The sequence below is a fragment of the Neodiprion lecontei genome, chromosome 3 (genome assembly GCF_021901455.1).
Source record: "Neodiprion lecontei isolate iyNeoLeco1 chromosome 3, iyNeoLeco1.1, whole genome shotgun sequence".
In the NCBI taxonomy this organism is placed as follows: domain Eukaryota; kingdom Metazoa; phylum Arthropoda; class Insecta; order Hymenoptera; family Diprionidae; genus Neodiprion; species Neodiprion lecontei.
Window position 1 is genome coordinate 6,925,541 of NC_060262.1, and position 23,789 is coordinate 6,949,329.

Consider the following 23,789-nt stretch of genomic DNA (forward strand, 5'->3'; position numbering starts at 1 on the left):
TGTTGAGGTCAAAGTTTTCACGAATAATCACCGACTGACAGTGTGAAGACTGCGAAACAAGCTTTCGAAAGCACAAAGATGGAAACGGGTCGGGTGAAACTTTTTTTTATTTCAGTACGATTAATTCTGACGTTTTAGAAAAATTCACGCTTTATGTTCAAAGAGTAAATATGAATTTCGGAACTTCAAGATCTCCGGAATTCATAACGATCGACGGACGACTGATCCCCTTCGAAAATATTCTAGAGTGGATGTTTCGAGCTTACGAGCTCACACACGTCGGATTAAAAACTTTGATCCTTTGTCGGAAATTGGACCAAGTTAAACGGCAATTTGAAAAAATGTAGATAAAAAGTTCGTAAAGTCCCATAAAATATGAGATGAACTTTGACGACGACGGTTTTCCCTCACGGAAAAAAAACTCCACTTGGGTGTAAATTCGTACCCCCGACTCATAGATAATGCTAATTACCCATAAGAAAAAAGTCAGGGGTACGAATTTACACCAAATTTGGGTTTTTTTTTCCGCGAGGGTTCATTCGTCACAAAAGCCGAGCTGGGTGTTTGAATAATTAGCGCAGAACCAATTTTCAAGCTGGATATAATCAAGGTTTCGAGAGGTTCGATTAGAAGCACCGACAGGATGGAAACATGTTTGTAAATAAATACCCGCAGGCATTATTTACACATACATACATCCCCGTTAGAAATAAAATAAGAGAGAAAAGTTAGCGCGGTGACAACTAGCTCACCTTGACAGTTGGATCCACGTCGATCGGCGTGACTTGAGCCGAAATTTAACCGAGAGTTCAGACCGCGAGTATCGTAATGTTTTTTCAAGGTACCCAGCTCAGACACAGCGATCGAAAGCTGACAGCCGATACCGACTTGTGAATCGATTCTATCGATCAACATACACCGTGAGGTCATCAATTCCTGCATCATCCGTGCCTGAGTTACGCGGATATATTATATTTCCCCACAATTATCGGCAGTCGTTTCGAATTACTCATAGAATAATTGGGTCTGCATTGAAACGACGATTGGTCTTAATCGCTTCTGGCAGCTCAGCTCTTATGTTTCTTGGCTTCTGGCTATGAAGCTGCGCGATTATATAAAAGCGATGCTCTTTTTCATCTTTCACTGTATTACGTTAGTGTGTATCGAACCGTGATTAATTTGATTTTTGGAATTTTCAATGTCGTCTATTTTGCACGTATTAGCAAATCTATTTTTTTTTTTTTTTAAGTCAATCGAGCTTGGCGGAAATTCACATCCACAGCTGTTTTACGTGGAAAACATTAAGATTTCAAGAAAGTTCAGACGAATTCGAATTATTGCATAATCGAACTTTTTTTTCAATCAGGTCCTGCTGAACCTTTGCGTTAGATTCAAAACTTACACGATGGTTTGAAAAATGGGCAGATTCAATGACGATGAGAAGAAATGGAATCGGTGATTATGACAGAAGATATAACTTAAATTTCATCAATTATACGTCAATCGTTATCATAGATGTTTTGTTTTATACCTGAAGTTTCTTTTGGCCTTTGGATTTTTCAAATTTCTCGAATATTGCTAGGAAAAAGCTGAGCACTCTGAATTAGTTGAGATGAACTTTTGTCCCGCCCATAATTCAAAATCGTTGAAATATCTTCAAAGATCGATATCAATTACAGAGCAGAATTACACTTACTTTATACTCTGGAACTGGTGCTAATTGATAATCGGTGATAGACAATCGATAAAGCTAACAATTTTTTGAATGAGAATAGTTTCTTTTCTACATTTTAACACTCGGCTCTGCTCTGGAAAAGAATCTCTTTTGAAATAGTTAAAAAAAAAAAATTTAAATTCATAATAGTGTTTGTAGTCAATCGGCTGGGCTGGAGAAATCGAAAGACCAACAGAGGCAATATTTTGATGGATATCAGCTTGTTCTGCAAAGATTAGAAAGAAATCGAAGGATGACTCGAGGCCAAAAGTTGTGTCGCGTTTGAGAGAAGCCAGGCATCGCGACACATAGACAGGCGTGTGATTCAGCGATAGGAACGAAGCGATTACGCGTCGTGTGACCGATGTAGTTTCAACTATAATGATCCTCCTCCTCCTCTTCCTCTTCCTCTTCCTTCTTTCTTTTTTCTTCTATGTAGACACACGTTTTTTCCTCCTCCTCCTGCCTCTAAATTAATGTCGAGAGCGCGACGAGCAACACACGAGTTGATAGTTCCTGGAAATTCTATCGAATCCAGAAGCCTCTACCAAATAATTCTCCGTCCTCTCTTTCTCTCTTTCTCTCCTTCTCTCCTTCTCTCCTCGTTCACGAGTGCCGTGGAACGCAGTTGACGAAAGATCGTGTCTCTGATCAAAGCTTCCGATATTCAAAGGAAACGGCTGTTAAACCAGGCGGTGATTTTTACTCGTTAACTCGTTTATTTATTTTGTTTTACGTCCGTTTCTTTTATTTATTCATTTCTTTTTTCTCCAATTTTTTTTTTTTTTTTTGTTTGTTTTTTATTGTTATTATCTTCTTCCCAAGGCGAATTATACGAGGCGTCGCCTTTATCGCTAATGTATTCAGCCGCGTTATTCGGACCCCGCGAGTGGGCCCCGGGGCCCCCCGAAGAAGATGCGACGGGTCCATTGACAGGGGCCCACGCACTCCGAGGAGTATGCATTATTTATTACATGGCACCTACGCGCCTCGCGCAGCCATTCACAACTGGGACCGATGCTCGTCAAACGGCCGGCATGAATGGGCCCGTCGTTTCCTCCGCTGGGCCCGCGGGCCCTGGGCCAGCGTGTAAGTCCCGAACCCTGAACCCTGCCCCGGAATTTCTTACTTCACGAGGCCTGGCGCCAAGTAATGAACCGCGTCGCGTGGGCTGATGGGTAATTATGGAAACGGCACTCGAATGCAACCGCGGCGGTACAAACAAGGACATTTTTTTTTACACCGGAAACGAGGTACCACTTGGAGGCTGTGAGGCAAAACACCGAATGTACGAACACTGCTCGATGTGTGATTCAAGTAAATAGAAGGTCTCGCTTGTGGGTTTTTATCGGCGGGGATCAAAAAGTCTAATGCCACGGCCCATGAATCGAATTTCCGAAAAACTAGGAAATCAGTCTAACAGAAATTCGAAATTTTAGCAAATAATTGGACAGGGTTGAGAAAAGGTAAAATGTGAAATCTTCATAATATGCATCAGTGAAAAGTTAACCAAAATGTGAACTTTCGAGTTTTTGGCTTTATGTTACATTTTACCTTACTGAATTTTTTACTATTCTATTATATGTGGACTTTATACACTTCGAAGTTCGATGAAATCGATTTTCGTGTCTTTGAAAATTCGATATTGTGACTATTCTGTTTTGCAGCCATTCCACCTTTTAATCCCTGACAAATCGAAGTTAGGTATTTGTTTTACTGTAAACCAAATAATGACGTTGAGGAATCGAAATTAGTCTGATATTTTGCGTAACTCAAGTTATGCCATTAAATATTGCACAAAAACGCAAAGTTTTCAAAGTAATATGTAGTAGTACGTATCTTTGTATTTCTGATTCCATTTTAAACGCAATAACGTTCATCTTATTCGATTTCCAAAACGATTGAGAGATTAAAGTTAGCAGCATGAAAGTAACGGAACATCAAAACTGAGAACCGCTATCTTCCAACTTCGGAAGTACTTTAAAAGAGTCGAGTTTGGAAAATATGAGCATGTACAGCGTATATTTTTTGCTTTTTTGAAGCTTACTGAATTTTTCACACAATCCTTACCCCATAGAATTTCAAAATTAGTCGAATCACTAAAACTACGACGTGGAATCCCGTAAATGTTTTCGGATTACGTTCGTTGGCTGCGCAGCCACGGAAATATTGAAGAATTTTTTAATGGAACCATGCAACAGTGTTTCAACCGGATGCATACCAGAAAAAGATTATTGGATAAAATCACATCAACTTTATTAAGTAGTCAGTTAATGAAAGTAAACTGCGATAAATCGCCGTTTCACTTCGTTCGTTACCCGAACACCTTTGATCATTTACTTCTATTTTCCGTCTGCCTTTATCGATTATCCACCGATGCTTTTACCGCGTGTCAATATAAACTTCGGTTGAAATTGAATCAGAAAACTGACTCCAATATAAACAAGCTTGGTTAAGCGATTACTCATAGTTTACATAATAGATTTGAAGTATGGTTTCGACGAGTTTTTTAGTAGTTTTTGAACTTCGAATCGTTGTTAATTTGCTCTGATTTCATTTTTCATGACTAGTTTAGCGGAGAACGTGTAACTATAAAAGAATTACGACTCGTTTCCGGTGGTAATCTTTGCGTTCTTCTCTGTTGAACAAAGAGTACTGGTAACAGTTTATTTCATTGTCTTACGAAACCGAGGTAATAGAACAAAGTCTGGCTATTTTTCTTCATTTTTTTTTTTAAATACAAGCTAGTTGTAGGTTTTTCTGTAACGATTATTACTCCAGTGTCTCTGTAAGTATAATGAAGTTAACCTCGAAATACAAAAAATCAAGCTAACGAGTAAATTTTTTTACGCCGCAAGCCCCGCACAAAGTAACGTGGATATTCAGAGTAAATTGCTAACGACTAAAAGGTTTCATGCGCATGCGCTAAAATTCGAGATCACGAGCAGTTGTTTTGTCAGGGCGACCAACATTCGTGGATTCAGATGACAGGTCACCGCGATCTGTGTAACCTCAAGAACGTTGGTCGCCCTGACAAAACAACTGCTCGTGATCTCGAATTTTAACGCATGCGCATGAAATAATTTACTCGTTAGCAATTCACTCTGTACATGAAAACGTGAATTCCTAACGACTACACGTTTTTAATTTACTGCGCATGCGCTACAACCGAGAGCAGTTGTTTGCCAGGGTGTCCAACCCTCACAAATTCAGACGACATCCACGTAAAAACACGCGTGCTAATTTTGCAACAAAAAGACAGCAATGGTTGCAAAGCATTGTTGGAAATATTGAAACAAGATGTCTCCTCAATTGCTATCAAACTCAAGCAAATCATTCTAAACGAGCTTTGTCGGCAAAATATGTGCTATATGCAGGCAACTCTTGCCGTATGTGAAAATAACAAACAATCATTGCTTCAACTTTTGGGTAAGAATGCGACAGCAATCACAGCAAGCGAAAAAAACGATTCACACGCAATGTATATAACTTGAAAATTCTTGACAGTTGTCGCTGGCAGTTTCGCTCAACATCGACAAATGTCAAAATTTTTTAGGTTAATGACAATTGGTCGCCCTGGCAAACAGATGCTCTCGGACTTTGGCGCGTGCGCATTAAATTCTAGCAAAGGCCGGACCATGCAGTCGTTAGGAATTCACTCTGTAGGTATATGTATATCTATACGTGTGTAATATCTTTATGTAGGCACGAGGATGGTGATTACCCGTAGCCGGTGGACAAATTATCCATACCTGCACTTACCGGGGCGAGTAGTTAAGGCAATATAATGTGATGTTGGGTAAACTGCCTCGACGGAGCAATTTTCTCTGATTACGATAATTGGCTCCAACTAGACGCTAATTTCGTAACATCTGGCGTCTCCGTGTGGACGGACACAAACAGAATTCGCACATCCACAGCGCGGGGAAAAGGCTCACATCTTCACGGTTCGACAATAGAACGTTCCTTCCTGATGTTTGAGGGTTTGCTGAACAACCAAGAGCCGTTTTCTGTTCAATTCTAGAACAGCTGTACCGTGTATACGATCACCGGTACAAATATGAATAACGAACGCAGTGATTACACAAATCTACACAAAAATTTTTCGTCCGTTTCCTAAAATTTATTTTATGATTTTTCTTTTCATTATGCTCCAAAATACAGGAAAAGTACCCATATTCCATATAAAGTTTGCTTTTGGAGTAGTTTCGATAATGATACATTTTTTTCAGTTATCGTAGAAATATTAAATAGTTCTGGTACGTTTAAAAATACCGCAAAAAAAAAAAAATGGTTGGAATAGTTTGAAAGCAGTAGTCTCTGGATTTTTAGGGAATAACAAAGATGAAAATTACCAAGCTCTAGTTGAAAATATGTCAAAAAACTTTATAACCATGGGTTGCAGAATGTCTCTAAAAGTACATATGCTGCATGCTCGTTTAGATAAATTTAAAAACAACATGGAGGCGTGCTCAGAAGAACAAGGAGAACGTTTTCATCAAGATATTATGAACTTCGAACAACGTTATCAAGGCCAATGCAACGAAAATATGATGGGTGACTAGATTTGGGGTTTAGTGAAAAAAAGTACTTATGAACATGAAAGAAAAAGTAACAGGGTTCACTTTCAAACTTTTTCCCACTATTCTGTAATTTGATATGACAGTAAAAGTTGATAAAAATTACATATAAATATATTTGTTTCGAGTTATGAATAAATAAAAATTTTAACTATGGATTCTCTAAAATATCTTTCAACCGTTCTCCTGGATAGAAAAGCAAACTTTTTCAGGGCATATATATTTTTTTCATCCAACTATCGATAAATCTATCGAAATTTCATACCCTCTTATCAAAGTCAAAATTCGTGTTTACCTGTGTTATACAAACAGCGAAAACAAGCCTTCTTCGACATTTGAATGAATCTTAAAATGCGATTGAAATGCGTATCGTCAGACGTCAGATACAAATCTTCATTAGTCGTGATATATGCAGATTTCAACCAAGTGTTGTATAAGACGACGAATATCATTATCTGGTTAAAGATTTGATTTTTCGTGCAAAAAATCATCTGAATAATCAAAACGATAACGATAAGAACACGAAATTAGTTAATATACATTTACATGAAAAATTTTTGACGTGCAAAAAAATATCTCCCTCATATGGTAAATAAAATGTATGCTTTTCTTGTGAATAATTTTTTACTCAAACTACAGAGAATTTGGTGAGATTGAATAAAATTCGTTGGACGTGAGAAAATCTTTGTTTTTAGTGATGTCGGTATAAATTCCGAAGAATTTCATTGATAATGACATTTTTGATAAACTATGATCGGTAAATTAATTATGTTCGAAAAATCATGTTAGCTGAGTCTTGATTGTAGATTCATCTTGAAATAGGTCAAAGATGAATTCATCTGAGACGATTGTCTGAGATAAAAATTATCCAGACAGCGTGTAACATTTAGAATAATTTTTTCCCCGCCGAAAGTATCAGCTGCTTGCGCACTTCTTTAAACACCGATTATCCGATGATCGCTGGGACGTTTTATGAATAATTCATCAATTCGATGACGATGTTTTTCGCGATGATAATTACCCGATACATTGCACAAAATCGAACCGCGCATTTGTATTCAGACGAACAACTTGCCCGTCTCTTTCTATTTACCGCTATCGGAAATGAATCGATGACCAATCGCTAATTTATAATATTTTTGCGACGCGGACGAACCGTGCTTCAGGTTTTCAAATATCATAGACGCGTCATCACTGACTGGTTCACGTGATTGGAAGTCGAATCGCACGTAAATAATACGCGAAAATTTATTGTGGAAAAAAAAGAAAGAACAAAAAAAAACAAAAAAAAAATTAACCGGCTTGCTTATTATTGTTTACAAACACTGTCGCAAATTCGAAGGTGAGATTGTGAGTTCGTCTTATACTCACGTTTCGTTTTTTTTTTCGAATGGAGAAACCTTTCAGCTCGACTGTTTTTCGCGGTGTATATATATATATATATAATAATTGCTCCGTAACTGGGTGCGATTAGTTTGATTAATTGGCTCAATTTCATTGTAATTAATCGCGATCGGCGATTAAAGTGGATCTCGCAAACTCGGCCAAATCTCATAATGAAGGATAATCCTTTGTGAAATTCTGTCAGATGATTATGGCCCGGTATAATTGCCGGTTTCTTATCATCACTGGCACGTTGCAATAAGGCATATGCATTTAACATACCGAGTTGGACTCGTGTCGCAGGTATTTTCACACTTCGAAATTTTCGACACGATGAAAATGTGCGAGAAAAAAAATAATTCACTCACCTCTTACAGCTGGTTCGTTGATGCGAACTGCAGCTTGCGCGAGAACAGCTTGCAGGACGAGTAGAATCCACATTTTTTATGAGATTGATTTTCGCTTCGGTTTGTATTACCCGATTTTCTCAATCCCAAATATAACGGACGCGTTGTTTCACTGGTTCCGAGGATGGTTTATTTCGCTCACGATCATTACAACCGTTTGGTTTCTCCTGAAAGAAAATTGAAAATGTTAATTTCTCAGCTAACCTCATCACAATTAACGCATTTTGAAATAACGTGATGGCGATCAATCAACGCGATGCGTTCAAAGAAAAATATACGCAATTGATTCTTTAAAAATGGCAACAAAGAACGTTGTTTAAAATTATCAAAAACTAGTCGATCGTCGTTACTGAATTTTTTTCGGACCTTTTGCAAACAATCGTTACAACACTTTATTATGCGAAATGCAATTTTAATACGGACTCCCCGTACAAAGACGGTTAAAACAAATTTCTTTGATTGAATTACTTCAATTTGAATGAATTAGTTTTTGAAAGATGCATTTCGCGTCAATCGAATTTCCTCCGTTTTCTACAGGCGAATTTCATTATTACGAACAGAACAAAGTGACAAAAGTTTTGTAATTGTCACTGCACAAGTCTTCCTTTAGAAGTTTGCCTCTCTGAGTGATTGTTATTTCACAGAGATGGTTTATGAATTTATCATATTTAAAAATCTTTTGATACACTTTTTTGATGATGAATTCCAATTTAAAAATCACGCTTTGTGAGCTCCAGAAATTTTTCAACCCTTTTCAATAATAAGCCATATTTTCAGTATTTTTAGCTTTCTCCCAAAGCAGCTTTGAAAGTACAAGTTTGTTTCAGTCGTTTCAAATACTACGTTTGCTGAAACTAGACGTTTCATACGAAACGTACGTCCAGACATTTGTTTGTAATTGTTAGTGCATTCCCCCCATTTTAATCAACATTGAAAATGAAAACGAGCTTTTTAATTTCCACATTTCATAGTTAGTTTTACGATCATAAAGATATGCCCAATTCTTTTCAACGATGTTCAATAATCCGAAAGAGGTTTCTTTAGCGTTTATTAAAACTTGTCTTCATCTTCGTTCACTAAAAAAACCTGACTACGCGAATAAAGTTAGCTCTATTTTTCATCGGATTAGTTATCAGTCGCTTCTCCGTCAGCCGCAACATTGACTGCAGCCTCTCGCTTCCCGCATCGGCCAATCAACGTGCGAATAAAGGTGTATAAAAATCGAATCGTGGAATCGGTAGATTTTTTTCAGATTCGATTGGTCATCAACTTTTCGGTATATACCGTATGCCGACTGCGAGAGGCAATTGATTTGCATAAATGGCGGTAAACACTGCGTTCTAATTCGCTTCGTTAGGCACAGGTGATCTCAATCTCGTAGAGGGGAGGAGAAATCAGCACGCAGATGAACTCCCGTCCAATCAGATCTCCGAGCTGTTAGAGGGGACGAATACTTGAATTGATCGCTTATACTCGCGTAGCGGCGATACATGGGCATGAATGTAACATCTTCTCAGAAATCTGAATGGAGCACATCGACACCGATATTATTTTTTGCAAATTCGTATAGATAGACCGAAGTATTCGCCTACCCGTCAAAATCCGCCAATTACATTTTTGCTTAATTAAGGTTATGTGGTATTCCGACTCTTACCGACCGAGCAAATTCAACTTTTTTTTCCTATAATCACTGAACAAACGAACGGAAACGTCCCAAATGTTTGGTTTTTTGACGATTATTGGGATATGAGTAACTTTTCTGAATTTCGCTACAAAGAAGCGATGCACCGTCGAAATTCAAACCCTTTGCGTTCGTTTGTTTATTTAATATGAGAAGAAAAAGGGTGAGTTTGTTCGGTCGGTAAAGGTAGGAGTGACACATAACCTTAAATCTGCCTCTAGTTACGCCTGTTTTGAGTGTTCATGAAGAAGTAAAACTGCTACTTTAATTTCCGTTAATAACGTGATCACTCATGGAGATTAGTTGTCCAAAGTTCAGTACTTTTCAATAATTTTGGTATGAGATAGTCGCACATCGAAAATACAAAAACAGGAAATACTGGAATTGTAAACATAGCTCAGATATACGTTCTTTATTCAAAATCGTTCAAAATTTAGCAGATTCGTGCGATTTCACTCCATGATGGCTGATTTTATTCCGAAGACTATACACTAGAAGTTAGTGAAACAAATTTGCCTTTTTTCTCAATAGTCCGTTCAATTATAACATTTGTTGATCATGATCAATATCAATGTAATATTGTGCAAATCAACATTTAAATCTACCAATACGATGAAAAAAGTGTTTCAGTGAACTAGTAAAAAATAGTCTTTTGAATAAAATTAGCCACTGTGGATTGATATCGAACGGATCGGAAAGATATTTCATAATTTTTGAGCGATTTGAAGTAAAGTTTGGATATTCAAGCCTTTATTCGTAAATTTCGTATCTTATATTTTCAAATTATTAAAGAGATCTTCGTTGCCCATAAATATGATGATTTGATAAATACTGAATGTCACCAGTAACAAATATATAAAAAATGTCGAATCTTGTCCATTGAATAAAAAATATTCACAATTGCTTCTGACCTTGTTTCACTCAAACTTATCGTTCACACGAAAACCGTTTATATTTATACTTGAAATAAATAATAACATCAATCGAGTCAAAATTTATCGCAAACACGTGCGAATATTTTTCGAGCAAGAACAGACGTTAGCGCAGCGATTAGATTAGTGGAAATATATCGCAGTTTCATATTGAGCAATGGCGTCAGCGAATGACGAATGACGATGATCGACAAATGATACGGAAATAATTGTTCAACTTATTGCATTCGGTAGGAAAACTTCACAAGCTGCCTAATTGTTCGGCATCATGTTAACACTTGCCGAAGCTCTTAACGTACAAAAACTTTTGCTCCTTTATCTTTGATAACTTGTGAATGTGAGACGAATCGTTTTTCCTCAATGAAGCCTAAAATTTCCAAGCCCTTGAATTTTTCACGTTTTCAAGTGAAAAAAAAAAAACTGTATATTTGCGTTGCTGTGTTCAAACAAAAACTGAATAATTATTAATTGTGAGATATGCAATAGAGTCGGTTTTTTTCAATTTCTACAAACTTTGATATGCCCAACTATTTACTATTTATCGCTTGTCACTTTATTCGCAAATTTTCAAGAAATGAAAACATTGAACTTGGCCAAAAGATCAGGCTTTACAAATGGTTCAGATATTGACATTGTTTACTGCCCCTTTGAAAAAATACTTGAAATGAATTTTCTGCACGTAGCAGGAAATAAAAAATTTCAACTTTTACGATCAACCAACCAAATCGTGCACTAAAACGATATTCGATTACGCGACGCTGAACACGTGGGTCTATCATTCACGTAGATCCTTCGACCGCAAGATCCAGATAATCGAAGGCGTGCACAACGAGTGGGCGGCGAAATGCTGCTACCTGTTGTTCACCTTCCAATCTACCAGCCTGAATATTCTTTCTCATAATAATAATTGCCAAAGGTGATAAATACGCGTACAATTTTCGTATTCATTTGGAAATTGATCGGACGATTTCCATTCATCAACGTTGTTTCAGAGTAATTACTATTGAGTTCTTTACTTTACCATGTGATTTTCGTTGATTTTTTATGATTTGCCAGCGTTCCAAGGGATTTTAGGTGATTCCGGTTTGGACAGAGCGGCACGGAATGATCACAGCAAACGAACCAATGAAAATAAGCTACAAGGCTGCAGGGAAATAAGTGGAAATGAACGAATATCAATCGAATGTTCACGGATCGAAATCGGTTTTGCGTTCACTGCACGAATTACGATTTTCAAGTGATTTCAATTATCGCAATTCATTTCCTGTTATTTCCAAGAACTTAAGTCCAGTCATCGAAGCTGCCCTCGTTCAGAATTGAATCGATTTTGACTTCAACGAGTGGATTAGCTCCCAGTTTTCCTGCGTTGTTTCCTAAACTTCGGTACGCAAATTGCGCACTGAGGAATTCAAATCTGCAGAGAAATAGTCCAGTCAAAATAAGTCTTAATTAAAAATATTCGGGATGTGGCTGTATTTTTGTGTGTAGAGGTTTTCAACCTTCAGGAACTCAAATCTAAACTCATTTTTGACAACAGTAAAGCTTAACGTTTTTTACGTTTTCCTCAAAAACCGCTATCGATAGATGAAAAATGATTTGACCACCGTGTAGAGCGGAAAATTCTACATCGAATGATGTGTTCGCGTGTCGGAAACAGAGTCGGATTAAAAAATTGCGAAAAATTGAATGATTTCACCAAAATTCCCCAAAGACCGTCGATAAGTGAAATTCCTTTTTTGTCAATTTGTTAATTCGACTTCATTTCCGACATATAAGGACATAATTCGATGTAGAATTTTCCGCTCTACACGATAGTCAAGTCATTTTTCATCCATCGATAGCAGTTTTTGAGGAAACCGCAAAAAATGTCAAATTTTACTGTTTTCTGAAAACGCTGGCTGTGCGGCTAAAAATTGGCTGCAGATTTGAGTTCCTGGGCGTTAAAAAACGGTTGTGCACAAAAATGCAGTCGTGTCCCGAATATATTCAATTCAGTTCTATTTCGACCGGACTAGAGAGCAGAAGAGACGCGTGGATAGCAAAACCCGGGAATCAATCATCTGTGTACATTTGAAACGTACATCCGGTACGCACCGTAAACATTGCTAAAAGCAATAAAAGAGAGAAAAGCTAAAAAAAAAGAAGAAGAGAACGCAGCCCGAGGGTCCGGGATTGCGGCTGTTGGCAAACGATAATTAGCCGATGAACGAGAAGCCCGTACAGTGAAGGTATTACTACCGAACTAACCTGCGACAACATTCGGTTAATTGACACTTCGCCCGCAGCACTTTGCGGGCACTTCCGTTCAATGTTTGTGACACGCTCCCTGCTTCGCGGCGAGTGATTTATTCGCTAGGAACCGAGAGGACATCGCCGATTTCTGATCGGGATAGCCAATTTCCGGTGAACTGATAGAAGCGAATTGATTCGTTCGAAATTCGAAAGATTTTAATCGCCGCTGTGAGTGACCAATCCGCTTTGCGACTTTTACGATTTGTCGGTGGAATCGAGTAACCGGTAAATTCGAGTGAACTGATAACGATTCTGAACATAATCGGAAGATTCGATTTTTTTAGAATAATTATTATAACGACTGTTTAATTCTTTCGGATTTCTCAGTTGATATTTTTTTGAAATTCAAATCCGCATTTTGATTTGTCTCAAATTTGTAAAATATCGTTGGAGATGAATCTGTCAGCGATTTCTGATAACACGATCAAACTGTCGACCAGTTTACGAAAAGCATCAGGTTTCTGTGATTTTGACAAAACTTTTGTGTTCTTGCGTCACGTGACAAGGAAATCAGTGAATGATTCTCAATTGAAAGTCAGAGTAGCTGAATTCAAAGACGATTCATTGAGAAACTTAACGTGGATATCTATTTTGCTGAATATTGAAAACATTGCAGAGGAAAAAAAAAGAAAACTAAAAAGTGGTAGAAAAACGAATTCGCACAATCGATAACTGCAGTCGGTAAGAAAAATAGTTGCGAGAGTTTAATTGAAGCGTGAAGACAAAATTTTTAGCGTCAAAATGTCAGTCAGATATAGCGATCAAAACGAGCCGACATTCTTACGTAACGTTCCTTCGTAATCTTGTATAAAATGATTGAAACTGAAAACAGGTAAAGCATTCTGATTGCACACGAGACTCGGACCGTTCGTGATATTAATTAGAGTTTCAATCACGGTGAAGCCTGTCTGCAATAATGACAGTATATTATCAGGTATAACTTTCTATGCAGGCTCCATATTTGTATCCGCGTTTTAACCTATTGAGAAAAGTAGCGTTCACCCGTCTGGAATAAAAAAAAAAAATGGCAAGTGCAGAATAAGAAAATGAAACTGATCAAGGCAAGAGGCAGAAATTTACCATCTCGGTTGTTGTGGAAAACTGTGGCTTCGAGAAGGAGAAATTTCTAGTTGTGGTTTTTTTCACCTTTTCAATTTCATTTTTCACTATTACCGAAAAATATAGTTCTTGGTAACAAACAAAAATTTCTATTTAGTTCTTTTTTATAATTATTATTGCAACGATGTGCCGTTGTTGTAACAATAAATCGTGATCTTGTTCAACTGTAAAAATGTAATAAATTGATTTAATATTGTAATAAAAATAACAAATGTAGTGTGGACAGTTACAGTGACACTGAACGGTTGTTTGTGCCACATTTTCTTGCGATTTCAACAATATTTGAACCATTATCATAGCAAAACATATTTTACTATGATTCTTTATTTATTTATATCCTCCGAAAATCGGGCGAAATTTTTTTATCGAGTATGAAAAAACAAATCTTCAGTTAGAATAAATAATCACTGAGAATACTCGAATCGATTAATCCTTGCAATAAGTTTCAGTCCGTCATAATAAGTTTGCTGGCAAAATATTTCAGCATTTTACAATCAGGGATAATGCGCGAGAAAAGTTTCGACAAAATATTGGTGAAATATTTGCAATTAGCTTCAAATCGCTCAACTTATAAATCTCAAAGGATCAAATTCTGACATGAAAATTCTCAACAGATAGTCAAGATTTCATAAATATTCATCATTCAAAGATACGAAACATTTGAATTTCCCTCAACTACCGACGACAATATACCTAATGAAATTTATTTCTCAAGGAATGAGTGCTAGTTGGGAAATGGCGAACCTTTTCTCCACTAGTGGGTAAACAGCTATTTTTTTTACCGAGGGTGTAAAGTATCACGCTTGTGGTGCGACTAATGTTTTTCGTCTTGCACAGGCATAAAGGGGATTTAAAGATTTGATTCGCGGGCGGAAAATTTGGTTTCACGCTTAACATGACGAAAATAGTTTTTTGCCCACTAGTGTAAAAATATTTCGCCATTTCCCAACTAGCACTCATGCATTGAGAAATAGCGTTTTTTTTTTTATTCATTTTCAGCATTCGGACAAAATCGCCTAATTTTACATTTTTACAGAAGGACTTCGATTGTCCGAATCATGACTCGATTCATCCGAACTCTAAACTGTCCGAGCTTTGTCTCAAAAAATACATTCTTCTGCGCGACATGTACACACAAGCGCGATTCTCGTCTTCGAATGTTAGTCCATTTAAAAGAGCTTTCACATGTATTTCGATGTTTAATACAGACTGTTTGTGGATACAAATTTGTGTTTAATACATTATCATCACCCACGACAAATAATCTAGGTTTGACTCTAATATTGTGAAAAGTATAGTCTGCAACAAGTGGTGAAAGGTGACGATTCTGATTCGTACGATAACCTAATTTCGCATTCGCTCAGAATCGTTACTTTTCCCACTAGTTGCACAATGTATTATTTTCCCCCAGTGCAGGTACGAGGTTTATTACAAGGATCGGACACTCGGACGTGTTTCTTCTTCACGTCGCGTCGGGTTTTCAACCGTAATTGCATAAAGCATACCTGCGTTGTATAACGAAGAGAGAAGGAAGGCGACACAACAGCTTTGAGTTTGGCATGCGAGGGAGGCGCGAGACTGGCTCTTCCCGCATTGTTTGCCTGCACGCCGTGTGATTGATCGATTTCTTGTGCATATTTATGTGGGCATTTCGAAATTAATCACTTCTGGCGTGGCCGGCAGGCCGACGCTTGCGTTGACGCAAGTCCGACTCGGGGCGCCGCTTACGACGCTGGAATGCGCTTGAGTATCTACGGTTCGTTTTTCCTTCGCCCTCTTCTCGCCAAAGTGACGTGAACAGGGCGCCACCGTGGAAACATATTTCACACCGTCACCCTTGCGCGCCAACCGTGCCTTCGCGAATGAAAAACTTCAACTTGAATCCATTTTTTACATTTTATTCGTATCGCAGTTTTCCTTGCTTTGTACCTGCTTCAGTTATCGAAAAATTCTTCTCAGAACTCGCATTGCCATGCCATCGAAAAATGATGATGGTTTTTCTTCAAGACGTGTGAATTATTTTTCTCGCCTACGTAATCGATTTTACCTTGTTCAAGATTTTAGTTGTAATTATTTTACCGATCCGCGTGTTTTTTTTTTTTTTTTTGGTTCACGTTAAACTGTGGAAAATGAGTTTGCCTGTGTGAGTTTTAATGAGGATATGTCTTGATTGAAAGAGTGAAGATTTGTTAATCAATAAAATCCACTCCACTGATTGATGGATGATAAACATTCGTTTATTATGCGAAGAAAGGGCAATAAAATTGATGAAAAAAAAAAGGAAATAAAAAAAATGACGTCAAATGCGATCAGTGTCAGTAGGTCACTGTTGAAATTTTAATAAATTTCGGAAACTTGTTCTAAATTTATGCAACTTAAAATACCACTGTATTGACTCTGAGTAAAGAAGAACCGCCTACGTCGTAAGAAGGCGTTCATTTAATTTGAACTTTCAGTTGTAAGTTTAATTAATAAAAGTAAACGGAGTAAAAGTTGCTGACAATTTGTTCAGATGTTGGAATCATTCAATTGAACTTGGAATGAATCTTCTTCGGATTCTCGATCAATCCTCAAAGAGATGTTGAGTTTGAAAACAGTTCTAAATTCGCAACAACATATAATTGTGCTTCGCAACGCAATTTTGGCGACAATCTTAAACACGAAAATGGCAAAAATGGGTCAATTGAAAAACTAGCAGAAAATAACGAATCGAAGCATGTCATTCGAATTTAAACATCGAAACACGTTAAGTTGTGATTCCGGGGATCTTTCAATCCAATATTCTTCGTCCTAAGCATCATTGATAAAAAAGTCAGTGGTAAAATCACTCCATTAAAAGAGGAACACATCAGGTTTTTTGGTGAGAAAAGACCATATCAACTATATTTTTTAATACAAATATAACTGATTTGGCTCTGCAGAAAATGATTTTCACCGTTCCGACAGTAAATTCTGCATTTTACGAAGTATGCTTTACGAAAAAACCTGCCGTGTCCCTTTTGTTCAGCAGTTTTGAGTGAAATGTGCTGTTTTATTCCCTCCGTGTAGGAAAATGCAAGTGGAATGTACAGGGCCAACAGGTCCGACTTGTTAAATATCATTTCTCGCGCATCAGTTATCATCTGTATCTGAATCGCTGCGGTGTGAATGTGTGAAATATGAATCAACACCCGCGCTGCAAACTCGTTATCACGCTCGCGCGATCAAAAGTCTTCGAAAGAGGTGCACAGGTTGCATTATATATACCGTGGATGTAGCATAAATTATATCCACCCGTATCAGCCAGCAAAACTCCCGGCGAGACTCTTTAATCCGCGGCGCCAGTTCACAGCGATTATTATATCAAATAAGTCAAGATCTAGAATCACCGAGCCGGAGATAAATCGTTTTTCCAACGAGGTAAACGGTTAAACACATAGCGATAGATGAAAATAGAGAGAAAGAAAGAAGAATTCAAACGTACCCTAGACTCGTGTCAAAGTCGAGCCGATCGCCTGGCGAATCCATCGACGGACCAATCATCTCGATATCACCACACACCGTATATTTTTCGATCACTGATTCGATCGGTAGGTGAAAAATCGGCAAATCGTTTGCCGATCGCCGATCGATACAGCCCTTAGATCGAATCGTTTGTCAGCCTCGAACACAGGGGGGGTTGATCGGTGGTTGCCGATTTTTTTCACCCCGGAAAAACCGCCGATTTTTTCGCCGCACCGGAAGCGAATTGCGGCGCGTGGCCGTCCGATCGCTGAGGCCGCGGGCCGTTTGGTTTGGTTTAGTTTGGTTGCAGGCGGGCGAAGTCGCGGTCGTGATCGCCGCCACAACACTAGTAGAAGAACCTCTCGCCGCGGTTCGACTCGCTCGCTCGCTCGCTCGCTTGTCGACTCGCTCGCCCGACGCAAAGCGACGCAAAACCGACGCGTCGTGACGCGCCGCGATTCCTCTCCACGCCCCGAGCCTGCCGTCCTTCTCCGTCACCCGTGATCCCAGCTCGTCGCGTCCTCCGTCCATTCGGATCATCGCCGCGCAGGATACGAAACGCTGCAGGACTCGCGGAAACGCGATTTCGAAATCGGTACGCGACCGGCCACGTGCTCGGAAAACAGCAGGTGCTTTTTAACATGTGGACTTCTATAAACTATGCAACTCGCTTAACGGGGAGGGAGGTCAAGGAATTCGTTACGCTTTGTTACATGGAAGGGATGTTTGATACTGTCGCTACGTAACGATATATTTTTTCAAAACCTCCCTCTTAACTCACTCACTGTCTTGATAGAGAGTTCAAAAAGAATATAAAAAGAATACCCTTGTCAATAGGTAGCTTTAAATTTCTTCGAACAAAAGGGGTCGTTAATGGTAAGTGTTATGTTATGGGGAGGGGGGGGGGGGGGGGGGGGAGGCAAAAATCCAAATTTTCGCGTCACGTAATTTATGGAAGAGTTCCGATCGAACCCTTATCTGACCTGCGATCGAAACATAAAATCGGTAAATTTTTCCAGCCGATTTCGGAGATCGACGACGATCGCTTGACGATCTCACATTTCTTTGCGATTCGAAATTTGCACGTTTGACTTTGCAGGATTTGGTCCTGTGACGAAGGAAACGGATTTTTGATCCGCGCGAATATCGTCTTGTTCAACTGTAAAGTGGCCGAAACGATCTTGACCATTGTAATAAGTTATTTTATAGTAGAACTGCGGATTTGCATAAATTAACGGAACGTTTTTTTTCGCCATATTGGACAAGGTCAATCGTATTTTATTTTTTTTTCTTCCGTTCACTCGCGAATTGTTGTTGAGAATCGTTGTACAGAGTATTAGAATTATCAGTTGATTCGTCGATACTGAATCGGCGATTGGACCTGGCGGCTGAATTTCAAAATTTATTCAAGTTATTGGGATCGCATGCAGTTGAATGAATCTATACCGATGTTTTCTTGGTTCAATAGATTTTTCATACCTTTCTGACTATGGTGTAAGAATCTATAATGTTACGTCACAAAAATTCACCAACAATTATACAAAACGAAAGAAAGTGGTCATTTATGCATAATCTAGTTATTAAGCGCAATGAACAATGAAAATTTAAACGTACGTACATTGCACTTGAAAAAAAAAAAAAAAAAAACTGATACGTGATAAAAGGTTCGAAACAAAAAATTTTTACTCGTCGGTCGAAAAATAATTTTACCTCAAAGAAATATTGTATTTCCTACTGCAAGTAAAAACATCTGTCGAAAATTACATATAATTGGCATAATTTTATTGGTGATTAATTTTTTTGTCCAAGTCTTAAAAATTTTGCCTCGTATGTTGATTTTACACTTCATTTACTTTATTTTTACACGTTATTTATCAAAGTTCAGAATTAATACCGGGTAATGTGATAATTTCGTCGGAAGTTGAATTTGGCGTAGCAGGTACTATAGTTACGTTCACGCGAAGGGAATAGAACTTACGATTAGAAATGTTGCAGCCGGATGTGATCTGACGAAATCTACGCTAATAATCTCAAGTCATTCAAGGTTATTTTGTAACGCCATTCACAAATGTAGGCTTAGCGGACTTCCGATGAGGAATAAAGTGTAATTGATGCTATCCATTCTCTTACTCATCACAATTATTATTCGTTAATTTTTTTCGGCATTAAAATTAAATTTTAAAATCCCACACGTTTAGCCAATGATTGAATCAATTCGTTCAATCGATTCGTTTTCCCTTTTATAATCATTTTTTTTTTTTTTAAATATATTTTCTTATTCGTAATATCCCGTTGTTGTTGTTTTTTTTCACACCGATTCAACCCTGAAGAATGATAAATTATCGACAAATCCTTACGTCTTCATACATTTTCGGTGAGACTAACGATATCTTGAAATTCAATGTTTTCAAGGTTTCGTGCGAATTTCCGGGAATTATTCAAAGTGCTTTTGAAAATAAAAATGTAAATAATATAGTTATTTAGTGCCATCAGATGTTCTAAATTCAAATTGCGCAGCCAAACAATAAAACAAACAAACATAAATCGTTCCGGGAGAAAAAGCGTTATTGCTACTCGAATAAAATGAGTGAAATTAAAAGGAAGTATTCAAAGCACTAAAGTTTGTTGGTTTTTATTGAAATTATAGATATTTTTCTTTTTTTCCGGACACAAAATCATAAACCGCGCAATGCCCTAATTCTTGTTATTCAAATTTATCTTGCGCTATTTTCAACTGTCGAAATTTATCACGTACGCAGCGCGAGAGGCGGCGTAGATATCGGTTCGCGAAACGTATATAAATAATGCGAAATTAACAGTTCAGTGAGGTTGCGAATGCTTGATCAGTGATCACGAGCAAACACACAAGCGGCCACTCCGCAATTATACGAACTCACCAATGTCAATTACAGTCTTCGACAAGCCAGCAAACAAGGATCTATAATTTATAATACGGATCTCGTCATGCGATAACCGAAGATACATTCGACTTTTATATTTATCGTAACAACACGTGTCGGGCGGTCACTTTAATTTAACTACGATTTTATGTTCAGTATTTTTTTAAATCAATATTCATTGTCCAAATTTTGAAAATTTTGTTCGGATTTTTGCTACAAAATCTAGAGCAGAGCTTCAAGGTTCCGCAGCTGCGTGATTTTTTGAAACGCATGTTAGTATTAGGATTTCATTTTCATTTGGATTAATATTGCATATTGTTCGCAATAACGATAAGTAGCGAAAAGTCAAATGCTCAGATTCTTTTCCCTGCCACTGCAACAACAATAACTGTCACCGAGTCGTATTGTCAGTTTCTATTTTTGTCACATCGTCTTTAAATGATTGTCTGGGCTTGTGAAATAGACCGGAAAAGTGGCATCGCGGTCCAATTAAGAAATACACAAAGGAAAAATCGCTGCATCGAAATGCTAAAAATACTTGTCCGTTATATAGGTGGTGGACTACAAACTGAAGTCTATGATAAATGAATATTCGTTTCTCGAACAAGAATTCTTACTAGAAATTACAGAGAAAAACAACAGGAAATTAGGAATTCCGAAGTAAGTGTAAAAATTGTGAATGAAAGTGGCAAAAAACTTTTGCAAATCTTCATTTTTTTCCCCACATCTTTGTTTTTAGTATATATGCAGATATTCGGACATTTGTAAACAAAAATTTGTCAGAATTTGGCAAGAAGGTCGAAAAATTGAATAATTATACATGTTTTGAATTTAGAAAAATGTCTGTCTCATGTAAAACTAGTTATAACTCATGTAATTGTGATGTTTGTATAAATAAATGTGCTGAGAAGGTTTGTCGGCCTAGAATGTATACTTTTTTGATTGATTCAACGCTGAGGCAATTACCGAATTATTATATTCGTAAGGTACAAGAATCTCCTTACAAATAAGAAAAAAAACAATTGCTGAAATTATAAACAAAAGCTTAGATATCGATGCTCGATTTCGAATAGCTTCAAAATTGTTGAGAATCCAGTAGATTACTAGAATTCTACTCTATAATGGCTCATTTTATTCAGAAAACAATTTTCTACAGAATGACCGAAATAGGTTGCCTTATTTAAATTCCTGATTTAAAATTTCCATCAATTATTGATCGTAATCAAATATTTGGGAATACCAGCAAAAAAAAAAAAAAAGAAAGAAACAGGAAGTGAATATAATCTTCTTTGTATTTTCTTTCTTGATTAACTGGATTTTAAACACTTCTGAAACAAGTCCAAACACATCATCAGCACCTAAGCTTTCGTTCGAAATTCCTGTATTTTCGCATACATAATCTTCCGTATCTTACAACCCCGATAACTTACGAAATGTATAAAAAGTATAAACTCACAAAGAGCCAACTTTTTCAAGGTTAAAAAAAAAATTCGTCAACTTTGCGTAAGTTCGCAAACAAGGCTTGAAAAATTCTCCCCTCGTCACAAACCGGACTAGAAAACTTATCCCAACGTAAAGCGTGACGTGTTAAGGCTGAAAATAGATGTCCTCGACTACGAGGATGGTTGTACGGTGGGTGCAGGACAAAGCCTCAAGAAGGGCAGGGACGGGACGGTGAAGGGCGGGAGGGGGGGTGGAGGCGAGGAAGAGAGGAAGAGAGGAGGAGGAGAGGGGGGGGGGGGGATGGTGGTGGTCAAGGGTTAGAACAGGTATTTATGATGGAAGGACGGGGCCCGACGCGACGCAGCGGTCCCTCGGGCCCAAGATCTGGATTCTCGAACGGCGCAGGAAGATCTATAGATCCGATCGGCGGGAGTGGGCGCCTGGCGTCTCGACGCCCGTCTCGCCGGCCGGCCGGCGCGGATAAGATGATCTCGTCACCTCGTGGCGTCTGTCTACACCGGCGTTTGTCCGCCCGAAGAGCAGAAGAACAAACGAGGCGACTCCGCTCCGAGAGGAACGGCTTAAAAAAATAACCGCACCCATAGCGGTCCAGCTATAAATAGCCCGGGTAGATCTCAGGATATCAAATCAACGAATCTGTGCTCGTTCCCAGCCCCGCATGCGGACGGGACTCGGGATTCAGTAGGTTGGTTCTTCTTTTTTTCATTCCACGTCTATTCATTCGCCCACTTAGGTGGCGCTTGTCAGGACGCGGGATTCCCGCAGCGTTTATCTCGCTTTTCATAGATGTCACGCCGTCGTAGCGGCTGGACTTTGGCCAGAATCTAATACTTACTCGAGTTGAAATCAACTCGATTCGAGCTTTTACGTCGAGTCGGTTATTTCCGAAACACATTGAGAGAAATTTTTAGTTCCGGTTACCGCTCGGTTCTTGACTATTTTCATTTTTTAACACAATCGAAAAATTTCTGGGTAGAAAATGAGAATTAGTTTTCTACCTGTTACCGGAAAGTCTAGTATCCGTTACTATTCTTTCTCATTACGATCACTCGCACTTTATTTTCTGGTAACTGTTGCGAAAATTCAAGGCTTGTGCAATGATAAATTGATGTTAAAGCCTTGTTTAACTAAAAAGACTAGAGTAAACCGAACAAATTGATTTTGCGTCGCAATTACCAAAAAAGGATCGACAATAGCGCAAAATGGTTACGCGTACCTCGTTTTTCGTAATCCCAACAACATTTAAACAGTTTTTTTAACGACACCTGTTTTACTGAATTTTTCTAGTTACTGTAACAAATCAAATTTTTCTCAGTGCAAGGTGGCCACAGAAATCGGATGGGTGGAGTTCAAGTTCTGAATGTGAAAAGTTCCGAAAGTACCTTATTCCGAATTGTTTGGTGAAGATACTTGAAGTACAGAAATCAAATTCTTACGAAACAACAAAGTTACGAATGGTCCGAAAATGCAAGTGACGATAGAGCAAAATTCCGAAAAAGAAAGTTTCGATAGAGCGTAATTTCGAAAAATGAAGTTTCAATGGAGTGAAATATTGAAAGTTAAAATTCTCACATAGCGTAGTTTACTCAACGAGTTGGTGAAAAAAATCAGGAAAACCGAAAATCAGAATGACCAGGATTCCGAGCGTGAAAATATCGAAAATTCAGAACAAAGAAAGATAAAAGTGGTGGAATTTCACCAAGCCAGAAATTCACGGAACTGATAATTATGGATTTTTCGAAACTTCGACGTTTCGGATTTTAAAATTTTTCATATTCGAAACTTTGCACTTTCGGAACTTTGAGCGTCGGGTCATGGACCATTCGAAACTTCA

The 23,789-nt window shown here is 38.1% G+C and overlaps 1 protein-coding gene across 1 annotated transcript in view; it reads right to left on the reverse strand.

The window, feature by feature from the left end:
* The window catches only part of LOC107226394 (A disintegrin and metalloproteinase with thrombospondin motifs 12), a 55,739-nt gene extending 37,757 nt beyond the window's left edge, over window positions 1–17,982 (reverse strand). Inside the window, exons 1-2 of the mRNA XM_046734054.1 lie at window positions 17,572–17,982; window positions 8,046–8,251 (exon numbers count right to left, since the gene is read on the reverse strand). Of these exons, the coding sequence (XP_046590010.1) occupies window positions 8,046–8,118 (73 nt within the window). The 5' untranslated portion in view covers window positions 8,119–8,251; window positions 17,572–17,982. The remainder of the gene's footprint in view (window positions 1–8,045; window positions 8,252–17,571) is intronic.
* Window positions 17,983–23,789: the final 5,807 nt, after the last annotated feature.